The 13,904-nt window shown below is 36.0% G+C and overlaps 1 protein-coding gene across 1 annotated transcript in view; it reads right to left on the bottom strand.

Moving 5' to 3' along the window:
- Nucleotides 1-10,343, bottom strand: part of LOC129248069 (LIM/homeobox protein Lhx3) — a 31,386-nt gene extending 21,043 nt beyond the window's left edge. Inside the window, exon 1 of the mRNA XM_054887500.1 lies at nt 9,854-10,343. Within this exon, the coding sequence (XP_054743475.1) occupies nt 9,854-9,968 (115 nt within the window). The 5' untranslated portion in view covers nt 9,969-10,343. The remainder of the gene's footprint in view (nt 1-9,853) is intronic.
- Between the last annotated feature and the right edge of the window lie 3,561 nt (nt 10,344-13,904).

Below are 13,904 nucleotides of genomic sequence, written 5' to 3'. Positions count from 1 at the left end.
CACGACAAAGAAACTTGCCTCCCGTCAATCTCAACCAAGTTTCTATTAAGTATAACAGTGTATAGTATAAACAGAATCAAATCACTGAGCGAACTTCATCGAGCGGGCCAATGCCGTTGGGTGATATTTGTCGCAACATTTCGCTCAATTAAACAAAACCAAAACGAAATTCGCGCCAGAGCGAAAAGATAAATCTCCAAATTTTACGATTAATTCAAACTACCAAAGTTTTAAATACAATATCATATTTATAATATTGTATATAAGGCATTTCTGCTAGTAAAGCAACGTTTGCGAAGAAATTTGTTTACTTTGTTCACTGAGAGCTCATTTTCTCGTCGTTTTTAGCGGCAAAATTAAAAATAAATCTATTCTCGACAAAGCTCGTGAGTGCGAAATTACGCCCGACGAGGTTCTTTCAGCGTCGTCATTCTGTTTATACTAATTCGCAATTATCGATGGTATCTTAAGGGTGGTCTAGAAATTTCAAAAAATAAATTTTTCGTTTTCGAAAGTATAGTATCTTAAGATTATACAGTGAAAATTTCATGCGAAAATTCCCAATATTATAACTTCTGCAGCCCATTAATTAGGTAGAGAGCGGTTCGCGCGCTCCTGTACCTCAAATTTTAAACTTATTTATCTTGAAACGAATTGTTTTGGCCTGATGTTGTTAAAAAAAAACTCTTTAACTCGAATCGCCTGAAATTTTAATATGCTGTTCACAACATCAATATCTATCGCCTGTACTAGAATCATATTATTATTTAAATTTTTTCATATTTTTTTTATTAAAAACTGAAAAAAGGAACCCTATTCTTAGAGTGTCAACTTCCGCGCCATTTTTAAAATTATTAAAATTAAAAAAATATATTTTTAAAATTATTAAAATTAAAAAAATATTTTTTTTTAATTTTTGTATCCAAAATAAGTTAAATAAAAATTCTGAAAAATTTAAGAATAGTTTTTCATTTTTTTTATTGTAAAAAAAAATTCCTGAAAATACCCGAGCTCTAGATCACTGGGACCTCTTAATTACGTAATATCAGTTTAAGCTCTCTATGTGCTTTTGTTTTTGTACTTTACGAGGGGTGCCTTGTATATGTCGGGATTTGGCAACCCTGGTGTTGCAATCTGGCAACTGACAGCTGTATCGCAAAGTTTGACATTTTTTGGCTTTTACCTACTCAGAACGTTTTGAAATACCAGCGCTATTTGTGTTGTTTACAGTAACTTAAAAGATTCATCTCGGTCCAAAAATGGAATTAAATCGTGAACATTTTCGTGTGATTATTTTTTATAACTTTCGGCGTGGATTAACTCAGCAACATTGCATCGATGAACTTAATTCATTTTTTGGCGATGAAGCTCCATCAAGGACCAGGGTTTATCGATGGTATGGTGAATTCAATCGTGGTCGTAGTTCACTCCAAGACGAATTTCGTGAAGGTCGTCCAAAATCAGTTGTTGTTCCGAAAACCATTGATGCTGTGCGCGAACTCATATTGCAAGATCGTCATGTGACCTATGGTGAGATTGGGATAGTGGGATCAGCATACATTCAATATTACATAAGCATTTGACTGTCAAAAAAATTTGTTCGCGTTGGATCCCACACAATTTGTCAATCGCTCAAAAAAAGGCTCGTGTCGATTGGTCGAAGGAAATGCTCAAAAAATAAGCTCACGGGGCTTCGAAACACGTCTATGACATCGTGACAGGTGATGAATCATAGATTTACGCGTATGAGCCCAAAAGTAAACAGCAGTCGATTGTATGGGTGTTTCAAGATGAGCCAAATCCAACAAAAGTTGTTCGCGCACGAAGCCCTTCCAAGCAAATGGTCGCCTGTTTTTTCGGAAAAACTGGACATGTCGCAACCGTACCACTAGAACAACGCAGAACAGTAAATTCTGAGTGGTACACAACCATTTGTTTGCCAGTTGTCTTCCAAGAAATTAGGAAAACCAATCGCCAAAGACGGATCACTCTTCAGCAGGACAATGCGAGCTCTCACATCGGCTCAAACAACTGCATTTTTGAGCACCCAAAACATCGAATTAATGGGTCATCCGCCGTATAGTCCTGACTGGCACCGAATGACTTCTTTTTATTCCCGTACGTAAAAAACAAACTTCGACACCTGAAGAAGCGGTTGCGGCATTCAGAATGCATGTTTTGGAGGTACCTCATTCAGAGTGGCAAAAGTGCTTCGACAATTGGTTCAAACGCATGCAAAAGTGTATAGATCTTCATGGAGAATATTTTGAAAAACAATAAAGTGATTTCGATGATTAAAATTTGTTTTTGTTCTCTAATCCCGACATATAAAAGGCACCCCTCGTATTAACGCAATATGCAAGGAACAATTTACAGAGTCGTTATGATATCGCAAATACTTAGTATGTAAATATTAATACTAACAAGCAATATGAATTTAATTTTAAAACGAAGAATTTTATATTTTAAATACAGGTACGAAAGCCATATAAGTAAAAATAAAATTTACTTGAGATCTCCAACTATAATCCGCTTTAGTCAAGAAATATGCGGAAAATACTTTCTTCTCTTCCATAGCGCTTTCGATGGTGCTTACAACGCAGTGAATTGAGTTGATTGTTGAGTGGTTTTTTTCTGAAACCAAATTGATGAAAGGGAATCAAGTGGTTGTTTTCGATAAATTGAAGGGACCTACTTTTTGAGCAGAAGTGATCTTAATTAAAATCCAAATAGGGGAGAGCAAGCTCCTCAAATGTTGATATTATTCAACACATTTAATCTGGAATAATACGCGCATGTTTCGCTTGAAATGCATCCGCCACAACGTTACTTGGAAAGTCACCGTCGGACATGACTTAGGAACGCATAATGACTTAATTTTTGGTTAGTTGCGCATGACAGAAACAAATATTCATCCATATTATGTATTACGAACTACTTTTCCGGAAAAGTGATACTAGTAATTCAGACGATTTCCTAGTTAGTGTTGCCAACCACTTGAACTAAGTTCGAGTTAGTGCTACTGATTTTTTAAATAGAATTCAGATGATTTTTGTTTACATTGAAAATTGTTGATATAGTAATCATTATTTTCAAAAAGATAGGTAATTAAATAAAGCAATAATGATAAAAAATATATATATATAATATAATTAGTGCAATAAGCGTTTCACTATCACTATCTCTTAAGTGATAGTTAAAACACGTGAAAGAAAATATGCACTGTCACTAAACCTTTAGTGATAGTGAAACAATTGCACTGTCACTAAACATCTTCACAAAAAATTTTTATCTTCAAAAGGTTTAAAATTAATGCTTTTTGCACCGTAAAGGCCTGATTTCACCGAAGCGGTTAGTTCAGTATCAGGTTTTACTAAATTGAGATAATGCAATTTTTTTCCACTATCACTAAATTTTTAGTGATAATGAAATTCGCGTTTGAACTACCACTAAAAGGATAGAGATATTGCAAAAATGCTCAATCCTGAAAAATAACAATCTCGAATGTAAAAATGGAAAAAAAATATAAATCGAAAATTTTTTAAATAGGTACTTGATGGGGTGCGGCATGCACTTGGTTCAAGCCATTAAAATCGATTTTTAGTTTTTTCGATATTTCGAAAGTATAGTATCTTAAGAATATACTATATCTTTATGCGGAAATTCCCAATATTATAGCTTTTTCGGCCTGGTGTTGTCAAAAGGAAAAAAACCTATTCAACCGAATCGTCTGAAATTATAACATGTTGTTTTTGATTAAAAACATGAAAAACCCGATTTTTAGAGTGTCAAATTCAAAACCGCGCCATTTTGCCAATTTTTTTATTCCAGTAGCGGGACATGGCTACTACAGTCATGCTGATTAATGTTTTTTTTTTGAGTTTCAGATATATAAAAGAGCCAAAATGGACACGGTGTGGTCCAGGCCTAATTTTTCGGGAGGGTCAACTTCAGCGCTATTTTTAAAATTATTAAAATTAAAGACAATTGTTTTTTTCATTTTTGTATTCTTTTACATATTACAGTTAAATACAGAGACTAAAAAACTTAAATATCGTTTTTCATTCTGTTATTGTAAAAAAAATTCCTTCCTAAATTTTCGAGCTCTAGACCAGCGGGATCCCTTAATGTGGAATGACGGAACTAGGCCTCGTAGTCAGTACTCTTCAATTTCCAGCAGAAGTGGCTATCAACGTCATAATTTGGCGCGTACACCATATTTGGGTGTTTTGCCGAGCTCCTCCTCGTATTTTTGGCGTGCGTCTTGATGTTGTTCCAGAAATGGAGGGACCTACAGTTTCAAACGGACTCCAAATGGCAGATAATTTTTATGAGGAACTTTTTTTTTTATTAACCCTTTGCTGTCGTATTAAATTTGGAGCGTTTCCCTTTGAAAGAGAAGTAAAATACTGGGTTGCCCATATTCGACGGACCCATGTGTTTTTTTTAAATCAAAGAAAAACACAATTTTTTTGATGTTGACGATAATAATTATTTTATTTGGTTCAAGTAGATTTGTTGACATTACTTTTTGAATATGATATCTCTCAAATGGCCGCCTTGAGCCTGTACGGCGTATTGTGCCTGTTTTGCAGCATTTTCCATAGTTTTAGCTAACATTTCGGCTGGAATAGCAGCTATTTCCTCACGGATGTTGTTCTTGAGCTCTTCTATGGTCTTTGGCTTATTAATATAAACCTTTGATTTTAAATATCCCCACAAGAAGAAGTCAGGTGGCGTTAAATCGGGCGAACGCGGTGGCCAGTCAAAATCGCCATTTTTCGACATCAAACGACGAGGAAACAATTTCTTCAAAAAATCGATTGTGGTGCGAGCTGTGTGTGGTGAAGCGCCGTCTTGTTGAAACCAGAACTGCCTCATAAGCTTTCGACGAATAATTGGCATCACAAAAGTGGTTATCATATCGCGACAACGCTCCTGATTGACGGTAACAGCTTCACCATCTTCATTTTCCAAGAAAAACGGCCCAATAATCGTTTTCGCACTAACGCCGCACCAAACAGTGACTTTTTCATCGTAAAGAGGTACCTCTTGAATTTCGTGAGGATTTTCAGTGGCGTAAATACGGCAATTTTGCTTGTTTACCGTTCCATTCAATAAGAAATGAGCCTCATTGGACATGATGATTTTGTTCTTCTTCTTTTGACTTCTTTTGTTCCATGGTAAAAATCTGCTTGGGCTGACGCTTCCAACGCGGTATGTCATTAAGCGATCTGACGTCTCTGTCAAAAGATACCGGGTTGCCAGATGGGTCGGTCGAATATGGACAACCCTGTAATCCTGCTTTCTTATTGGCCGCCTTTTGTGGATGATTGAGAAAATAGATTAAAAGTTATGCCCCATTTACCAATAAATCATGTTTCTCAAAGTTTTTGTTCACTTTGAATGTATTAATAACACGTTTTAATTATTTAATTTTATTTGAAGTATAAATTTGTCAGGAAAAACTGTCAAATCTGTGTTTCGGAATTGATAATAGTATTTTTCCGACGTTGCCACGTCTTTGGAATTAATAATAGGCCTGACTAATAACTTTCTCATTCACCCATAAAAGGATTCATTTGAAATTGATTTTCCACATCATTCTTCGAAAAGTCACCGTCGGACATGACTTTGGACGCATAATAACTTAACAATTGGTTAGTTGAAAAAAATGACAGAAAAAAATATTAATAACTTTCTCATCCATCCACAAGATATTGTGATCAGAAGTGATGTAAGGCAACACTCAAACTCATTCTCGATTATGGATGTGAATTTATTCTGAATGTGCCATTGCACACAACATTTAATGTAAGACGAAAATTTAGTTTAAATTATAACTACAAATTGAAACCACTACATTTTGTACCAAATAACTGGCGATGCATATATGTTTTTATTTAGCATTTTTTTCTGTTTTGATTTTATTTTGAATTTTGTCTGGTATACATTTTTGTCGTATTTTCCTTGAAGGTGAAACTTTCTGATTAGAATAATTTCAACGGTTTATGTATCATATACTGGCGACATTTGTGACAGGAATTAAGGTTTTTTCGAAGAGTAACTATTTGCGCCGACAACTCTCCGTCTTTACATTTACTTTACATTTACCCGTATGAACTGTGTTTTTCTTAATTTTGTTGTTTTCACTGAGATTCGAACCGACGTTCTCTCTGTGAATTCCGAATGGTAGTCGCGCACCAACCCATTCGGCTACGGCGGCCGCCATCCATTACTCGGAGGTTTGCCATTGCCTGCCGAGGGGCGACCGCTATTAGAAAAATTCGAGATTCGAACCGACGATCTCTCTCTGAATTTCGAATGGTAGTCACGCACCAACCCATTCGGCCACGGCGGCCGCGCAAGAGTATTATAATAAAATAATCGAAATAGATATAGACCAGATTATATCAAAATGCTTAGAATGAAGAGTGGGGTCGATTTAGCTATGCCCGCCTGCTCGTCTGTTCCTGCGCACGATAACTCGAGGAAAAATTAATATATTTCAATGAAACTTGGTACACGATGGGAAAAATCGGCCATAACGGTGATTTGCAAAAAAGGAAAAACCTAATTACTCAATTTTAGTACAAATGATGAGCCCAAGGAAAGAAATATGACGGAAACAAAACTTCGAAAAAGGGGCGTCTGAATAATACTCGCTCACATTTGGTACATAAATTGCTCCCCGCCCCATTTAGATTCGACTTAAATGTTATTGAGATCGGATAAAACCACGGCGACTTTTTTATATCAAGACTAAATCTCCGTCAGATGTTACAACCAAAAGCGCTAATTTTCTTGAATTTTTTTCAATTCCAACATCCAGCCCAAATTAAATTTATAATTGTTGTTAATTTAATAATCAAATGTATTTGCTTCAGTGCGATGAAATAATTTTTAATATTATTGGCATTTTTTCCAATTGTTATAATCATCCTTAACAAAGTCGATGCGAGCTGTCATGTATCGGCTCACACAAGATAGTTTTTGAGCAATCGAAAGATCGAGTTAATGGGTCATCCGTTTTACAGTCCTGAAGGGCTTACAGCTTTAAGGGCAAAGCTTCGCAATGGAATTTATAGGCATACTCCCACCATATATGTAGGTGTTCAAATTTTTCTGGAATCCAGAAACTACATTTTTTACAGGCTTAAAAATTGGTTTGAATTTGCAACAACGAGTTTGCATTCAATTTTGTGTTAAAAATGGATTCAATGATGCGGAAACTAACAAATGTTGGAAAACTGTTTCGGTAATGATACTCTAAAGAAAACAGAACTCTAAAAAACGAGTGGCAGGATATGATGCAGAAGATAGATGGCAGAGGACTTGAACATTGCTTATGGAACCGTCCAGGATATTGTAGTTAACCCGAAATAGCCCACGGTTACCATATGACAATGCAAAATATGATGTTGTATTTACACGAATAAGTTCAAGACGACATAACAAAATAAAAATTACCGAATAATAATTAGCCAAGAGGTGACAAAAAAATTAAATAAATACCGTTTTCCGATATGGCACATTGGTAAATATACACATACTATATCAATACTTTTTCAACCGAAATGAAATAATGAAATAAACTATACAACGTAAATTCATTTTTGTTGAACAAATTTTAGTTTGCTTTATTTTTTACATTTTAATTAAGGCGTTACCATATGGTAATCGTGGGTCGCCTAGGGTACTTTTTTCGAATTTTATTTATATTTGCATTTTGTTTTATTTTGCTTTGTTGGGATATCATAATTATACGGAAACAATTCACGAAAATTGTATTCCACCAATCATATAAAAATTCACTGGTGCATATCAAAATCTTCAAGCCAATGGAAAGAGGATACTCGGAATTAATTGCGATGAGAAGCACTGGCGTTCGTTTGGTGAAATGAAAAGATAATAATGTAGCATGTTGTCTACCAGCTTTGGTGAAAATCCGAATTCAAGAGCACAGCGTTATTTCAGGCCAAGTGGAGCCCAAATAAATGTACCCCTCCTTGTGTGATCACGGAATATAATAAATGTATGTGCGGAGTGGACTGATCCCACCAAAAATAGCCCCAATACCTCATCGCGTGCAGGGGAACCACTATAGCACTTTTTCCGCCTGTAGATGTTTGTGTTGAAAATGCTTGGCATCTTTATCGAAAAATGCCACCAACAATGACTCAATTAAAGCTGCGACGACAACCATTACGGTATAAGAGCTAAATCATCTGGTCCGATGTCTTCCCACAGATATTCACAAAAGCCAGGTCGAGTTCAATACACTCTCCGTTATGATCAGAATGGGCATTTCGTAGTACCATCCACTATCCACAAAGATCACGGATGAACGGCATATATAAAATGCAACGTAGGACTTTGCGTAAAGTCGTTTGCAAATTATCATATGAAACCATGATTTATTTCAATTCAACGACTATCTTCATTATTTCCTTGGTTACAATTTCAATGAAAATCTTTTAAAACAGCTTCTTTTGCGAAATTTTTTAAAAAGGGATGCACAAAAGTTATTTTCTCTTTCATAAGAAACTTGTAACGCTAGTTTTTCGTATTTTCCGGAAAAGTGTAGCAGTGTATTTGAAAATGGGCTTCATTTTCGTGGTCGAGAGGTCAAAATATACAAGTATATATCTTTTCAACAAAATATGAGGCAAACGAAGTTCTCCGAAATACCGGGTCAATGATTTGGTTGATATAAAATTGGTATCAAAGGACCTGAATTTCATGCAAAAAAGTGACTGCGTTGATATCGCTGGATTGATCCGACCCAATATTCACCAAAGGTAACAAAACTGAAGATGAGACGTGGGATATGAGTAAGGCACGCAGTCCAGGTAAGCGGAGAACTCCGAATGAACCAAAGCCAAAAAAACCACGTCGTTTTCAGTCACGACGATCACGGTTTTTGTTGATTATAACGGTATTGTACACCACTAATTTCTAACAGAATTTATCAAACAGTTAATAAGGACTATGATTTGAGGGTTATGAGACGTTTACGTGAAGCAATTCGCCAAAAAAGAAAGGCAACTCGTGGATTTTGCATCACGATAACGCATTGTCGCACAGTATCGTCATTAACCAGGAACTTTTGATCAAGAATGAAACGAATACCATCCAACAGCCATCGAATTCACCTGATGTGGCTCAGTGCAATTTTTTTTTGTTTGGTCGAATCAAAAAACCACTACAGGGAACGTGTTTTAACAGCCGAAAGGAAGTAATGGAAAAATCGAAGACTGCTCTGGTGACTATACCGGAAATAGGGTTCCAGAAATACGCGAGTGTTGAATAAACGCTGACCTAAGTGCGTTGCAGTTGATGAGGAGTACTTTGAAGGCGGTAATATCACATAAAAGGAATAAACTTGTCTTTTGAATTTTCTGAATATATTCCGGTGAAACTTTTTTTCAAGGTGGTACGCTATGTGTGTTAATATATGTGTATTTAACCCTCTTGGTTCTTTTTTTCCATTTACAATTCTGTTTCTCCAAATTGAAAATTTTTATTTCCAGATGTTGTAATATTGTTCGGTTTAAGAAAAAAGCTGTGCTAACGTAAATTGATAGGCCCGAGTTGGTCGAATATTTTTGTGAATAGTTATGTGGATTTGCTGTACAGGTATTTACATATTCTTTTATTTTTTATTTACTTTTCCTGAAAAATAGTTTTCACGCAGAAATCTGTTTATGTAATGCATTCATATGGATGTACATAAATACACGTGTATGTAAAATTATACATTTAATCTGTGTTTCCCACTGAGAATTAGTATATTCCATATTTTTTTTTAATCCACATGTGACTCATTTATATAATCGTCGGATTCACTTACACAATAAAAATTCTGGCAATTGACTTAAATTGATTGGTGGTACTCGATCATCACATTTTCCACCACCGGAGCACAGAAAGTCACTTTTAAACATCATAAGTTTCAAAAGTTCCATTCTGTAGATTTAGAATCAGCGAAGCACAGCACTAAAAAACTACCGTGCGGCGTTTGAAACGTTTACACATTATCCATATCCATAATCGCTATTAAATGTGCATTTCCGTTTGTTACAACCGACAATGAATGTGCACTTTCAAAAGCACATTTAATGCACAATTTTTAATTTAGCTTTTTTTTATAAAAAATCAAAAGACAAAGACCGTTGATCTCTATCACACATCAGAAAAAATCGACTCTCAGAGGCCGATCGATTTCGCGAGTGCAAAGCACGTTAAAAAACGGCACCAGCAAACACTATTACTAGTTGAAAGGTGCGTCTCGTACCGAACTGACGCTGACCGAATTGATGCACTGCAAGCCCATCTTTACAGATGGACGGCTGGGTTAGGTGTGCTCTCCGCAAGTGCACTGGATAATTCAGGGGTAAAAACGGTAAACAGCCAGCCACTGCTATGAAAATACAACAAACAAATAACTGTAAAGCAAAAAACAAAGTTGATAACTTTATGTCGGTATTGTTTTCTTCTTGTTATTGCTGTTCTTGTCAGATTTGTATAAAGTTGCTGACATAATCGCGGTAACGGTGGTCCTACCCTCAAATTCAAGCTCAAAATTGTTGCTTCCAGTGGAAAATGGAAGAAAGCGCTTTGCTGAATGTGTTTAGCAACCACCAGAATACAAGGGGTATATTTTATATGTAGTATTGTATATATGTATGTATGCATGTACAAATGCGTGTAAGGTGGCGATGGGGTTGGTGGGCGTGAGGGTGGTTGACACTCTGAACGTTAGTTCGGCTTAATGCTGGCCGTACCCGTTTGACTTTCGGTACATCGTGAGCGGATTGTGCGCTCAACACTTTATATCGGCTGGCTAGTCGGTTGCTTGGCTGGCTGACTGGCTGCTCGGGGTAAGTGTTGCATTTTCTGGAGTTGTTGCCGGGATCCAGCAAGTCAGTTGGGTCGACTAGTCGCTTTACCTACAAAACGTGTGTATATGTGTGTATGAAAGTGTGTATGGGTGTTTGTGTGCTTAGTGTGGGCTGAACTGGGTTGGTCCTTGTGTGTCTAGTCGAGCTGTGCAAAATACTGATGGTTTTCACTTGATATTCAATGGAATACATACGTATTCATATATGTATGTATGTATGTATATACGTCTATGTAGACGAGTATTTCAGCGGCTAAAAATATTGTAAACGTGTAGAAAATTGTGAGATTTTAAATGGAAATGGAAAAGGGATTGGAAGCAAAGAAGGGACGAGAGAGAGTTATGGAGCTGATTTCTTTTGCGAGAGAGCACTTTTAAAATGATCTGGATTGGTTGTTTTGTGGGTTTGCATTTTAAGGGAGTGGTCTTTAAATGTGTGCATTTATTTGTATTGTAGATATATATAAGTATTTTTGTATATACGCACATATATGTATGAAAATGTGGGTGCGTTTTAGTAAATTTTGTTTGAATGTACTCCATCGCCCTCATATAACATTTACTGCACTTACAGAAATATATGTGCATGCGTATGTACATAGAAACTATATATACTCAAGCAAACGTACGTATATACATACATTCATGCATACCTATATATATTATATATCCCATTAATGTCCATTTTATACACACCTATATACAAATGCACTTTCGTATGTATATTTGTATGCGTATATGTGTGTTCATAACTATCGGCATACAACCGTAAGACTTGCACTAAGCACTTGCAATGAGCTACGCACGCACATACATACATACATATATATTTACAATGCTTGGCTAGTTGTTTTGGCGTTAAAACGTTTTTTGTCATCTCTATTATGCCATTTGTTTAGACATTAAAGTGACCTTAAATTACTTAGTGATATGTACATACCTACAAGGAAGTATTAACATATGCACTCATTACAAGTACAACAAACCTTATATTAGTAAACATTTGAAATGCGGGTATTCTGCTGGAAGTACGAGCTATTATAATTTGCACACAAATACATATGCATGTATGCGCAAAAAGATCAAGTTAAGCCTAGCGGGTTTATCCTATTCACCTTTCCATAAACTTTGTGGCATATCGACGTTGAATTCAGTCATATTTCGTAGGATTTACTAAAATTTTGCACTAAATACATCCAACCTTAATATGGTAATAAGAAGCCTGATTTAGATTGTGAGTCCAAGTAAAATTGCAGAATGCTACACATTTTTTTAACTTTATAATTGATCTGGTATCCGTAGATACATACATACAGCCCGGTTCACTTGATTACAGGCAATAATTTTTATGGAAGAAAGCATTAAAGTATTGGATTAGTAATCCAAGGTTTTCTGATAATTCAGGTGAAGACTGTACTTGGCTCGAAAATAAACCTGCATCACAATATTATTCCATCTAACGGTATTTCGCAGTAAAACTTCAGCAGCTGTAATACTATGCTTGATTTATTAGTTTAGAGCGTTTTCGAAGGGATAAAGTGGATTTTGTGCGTAGATTCATCACTAAGGAAGGGACTTCGGTCTATTACCATGATCCCAAATCAAAACAAGAGGTTAAAGAGTGGTGTGATCCTCGTTTTTCGGCTACGAAACAAGTTCGTGTCCAGAAATCGGTCAAGAAGGTGTTAGCATCAGTTTTTTGGGATGCGAAAGGAATTTTGTGAGTTACTTGCAAACTGGTAAAACCATAAATTCTGAATATTATTGTTACCTTTTAGACAAGCTGAAGGGAAAAATTCGTGAAACAGTTGCAGAAGAAAAAAATAATTTTTCATTAGGACAATGCGCCCTGTCACGAAATCATTTTGACAATGTTTAAAATCCATAACTTAAAGTTAGAGCATCAACTGTGTGCACCAGATTGGCCCTTAGCGACTTCCAGCTGTTTCCAGATCTAAAAAAATGCATGCATAGAAAGCGTTTTTCAGCAAATGATGAGGTCATAACAGCTTCCCGATTCTCACTTCAGGGATGACATTCATAAATTGAAATCTCGCTAGAACAAGTGTATTGATGTTCAGGGAGACTATACTGAATAATAAAGTGTATTTCAAACCATGAAATGTTTCTTACCGAACCGCAAAACTTATTGAACAACCTATGCAGTATGTATGTCATAGAGTTGGTTTCGTAGGAATATGCAGCTTAAGTTAGCATTAATAAGGTTAGACTAAAATGTGTGGAGAGAGAGACCTCTACCCTACTAAGAAGCCAGCTGCAGGCCTTTTGATTGCAGGCCATATACGTTTTAATACTAAGCTCTGAAATTGATAAAGCTGTGTTAATCCTAGATCACTAAACTTAAATCAGTGTTACTCTGTCACTAATCATTCGTCTCACAGACTATAAACAAGTATATTTTTATATTTCCTTATTTTATTTCAAGCAATAAATGAGTGTAAATTAAGAAAAGGATTATAATATTTCTATTTAACTACTTGTTAGTAAGGTGGTGTGGTAAGGATTCGCAAAACTGCAGGCGTGCGTAGTCTGTTAGACGATTTTTTAGTGATCCAGGGTTAAAAGAGTAAGACCTCCAATTATTCTCCAAATAAAATAACAAAATTTTATTCTTTAGTCAAATGATGTTGTAAAAAACGGGAAGAGCACGACCTCATTGGTCGTTAGTCATTGCAAAGATCAGGTGGAGAAAGACTTGGCTTCACTTGGTGTGCCCAACTGGGGCCGGCCTGCACGTTTCAAAACGCGCTTTGTTAAACTCGGCCAAAATCACCAAAATCACTTTTGGGAAAATTCAAACGTGTTTTATTCATTGTAAACACCTTCTATGTTCTTGCCCTGCATTAGCTAGAACCAGATTAAAATGCTTAGGAACTCTACAATATGACAAGTTAGAATGCCTCTCGGGGTTAGAGCTTCAGAGTTTACTTATATTCGGGAAAGACACAGGCTTATTATAAGAATCCTTTTACAAAGAAAC

Source organism: Anastrepha obliqua, chromosome 5 (genome assembly GCF_027943255.1).
Source record: "Anastrepha obliqua isolate idAnaObli1 chromosome 5, idAnaObli1_1.0, whole genome shotgun sequence".
NCBI lineage: Eukaryota > Metazoa > Arthropoda > Insecta > Diptera > Tephritidae > Anastrepha > Anastrepha obliqua.
Note: the sequence above shows the minus strand (reverse complement) of the source record. Positions and strands in the feature narration are given on the sequence as shown.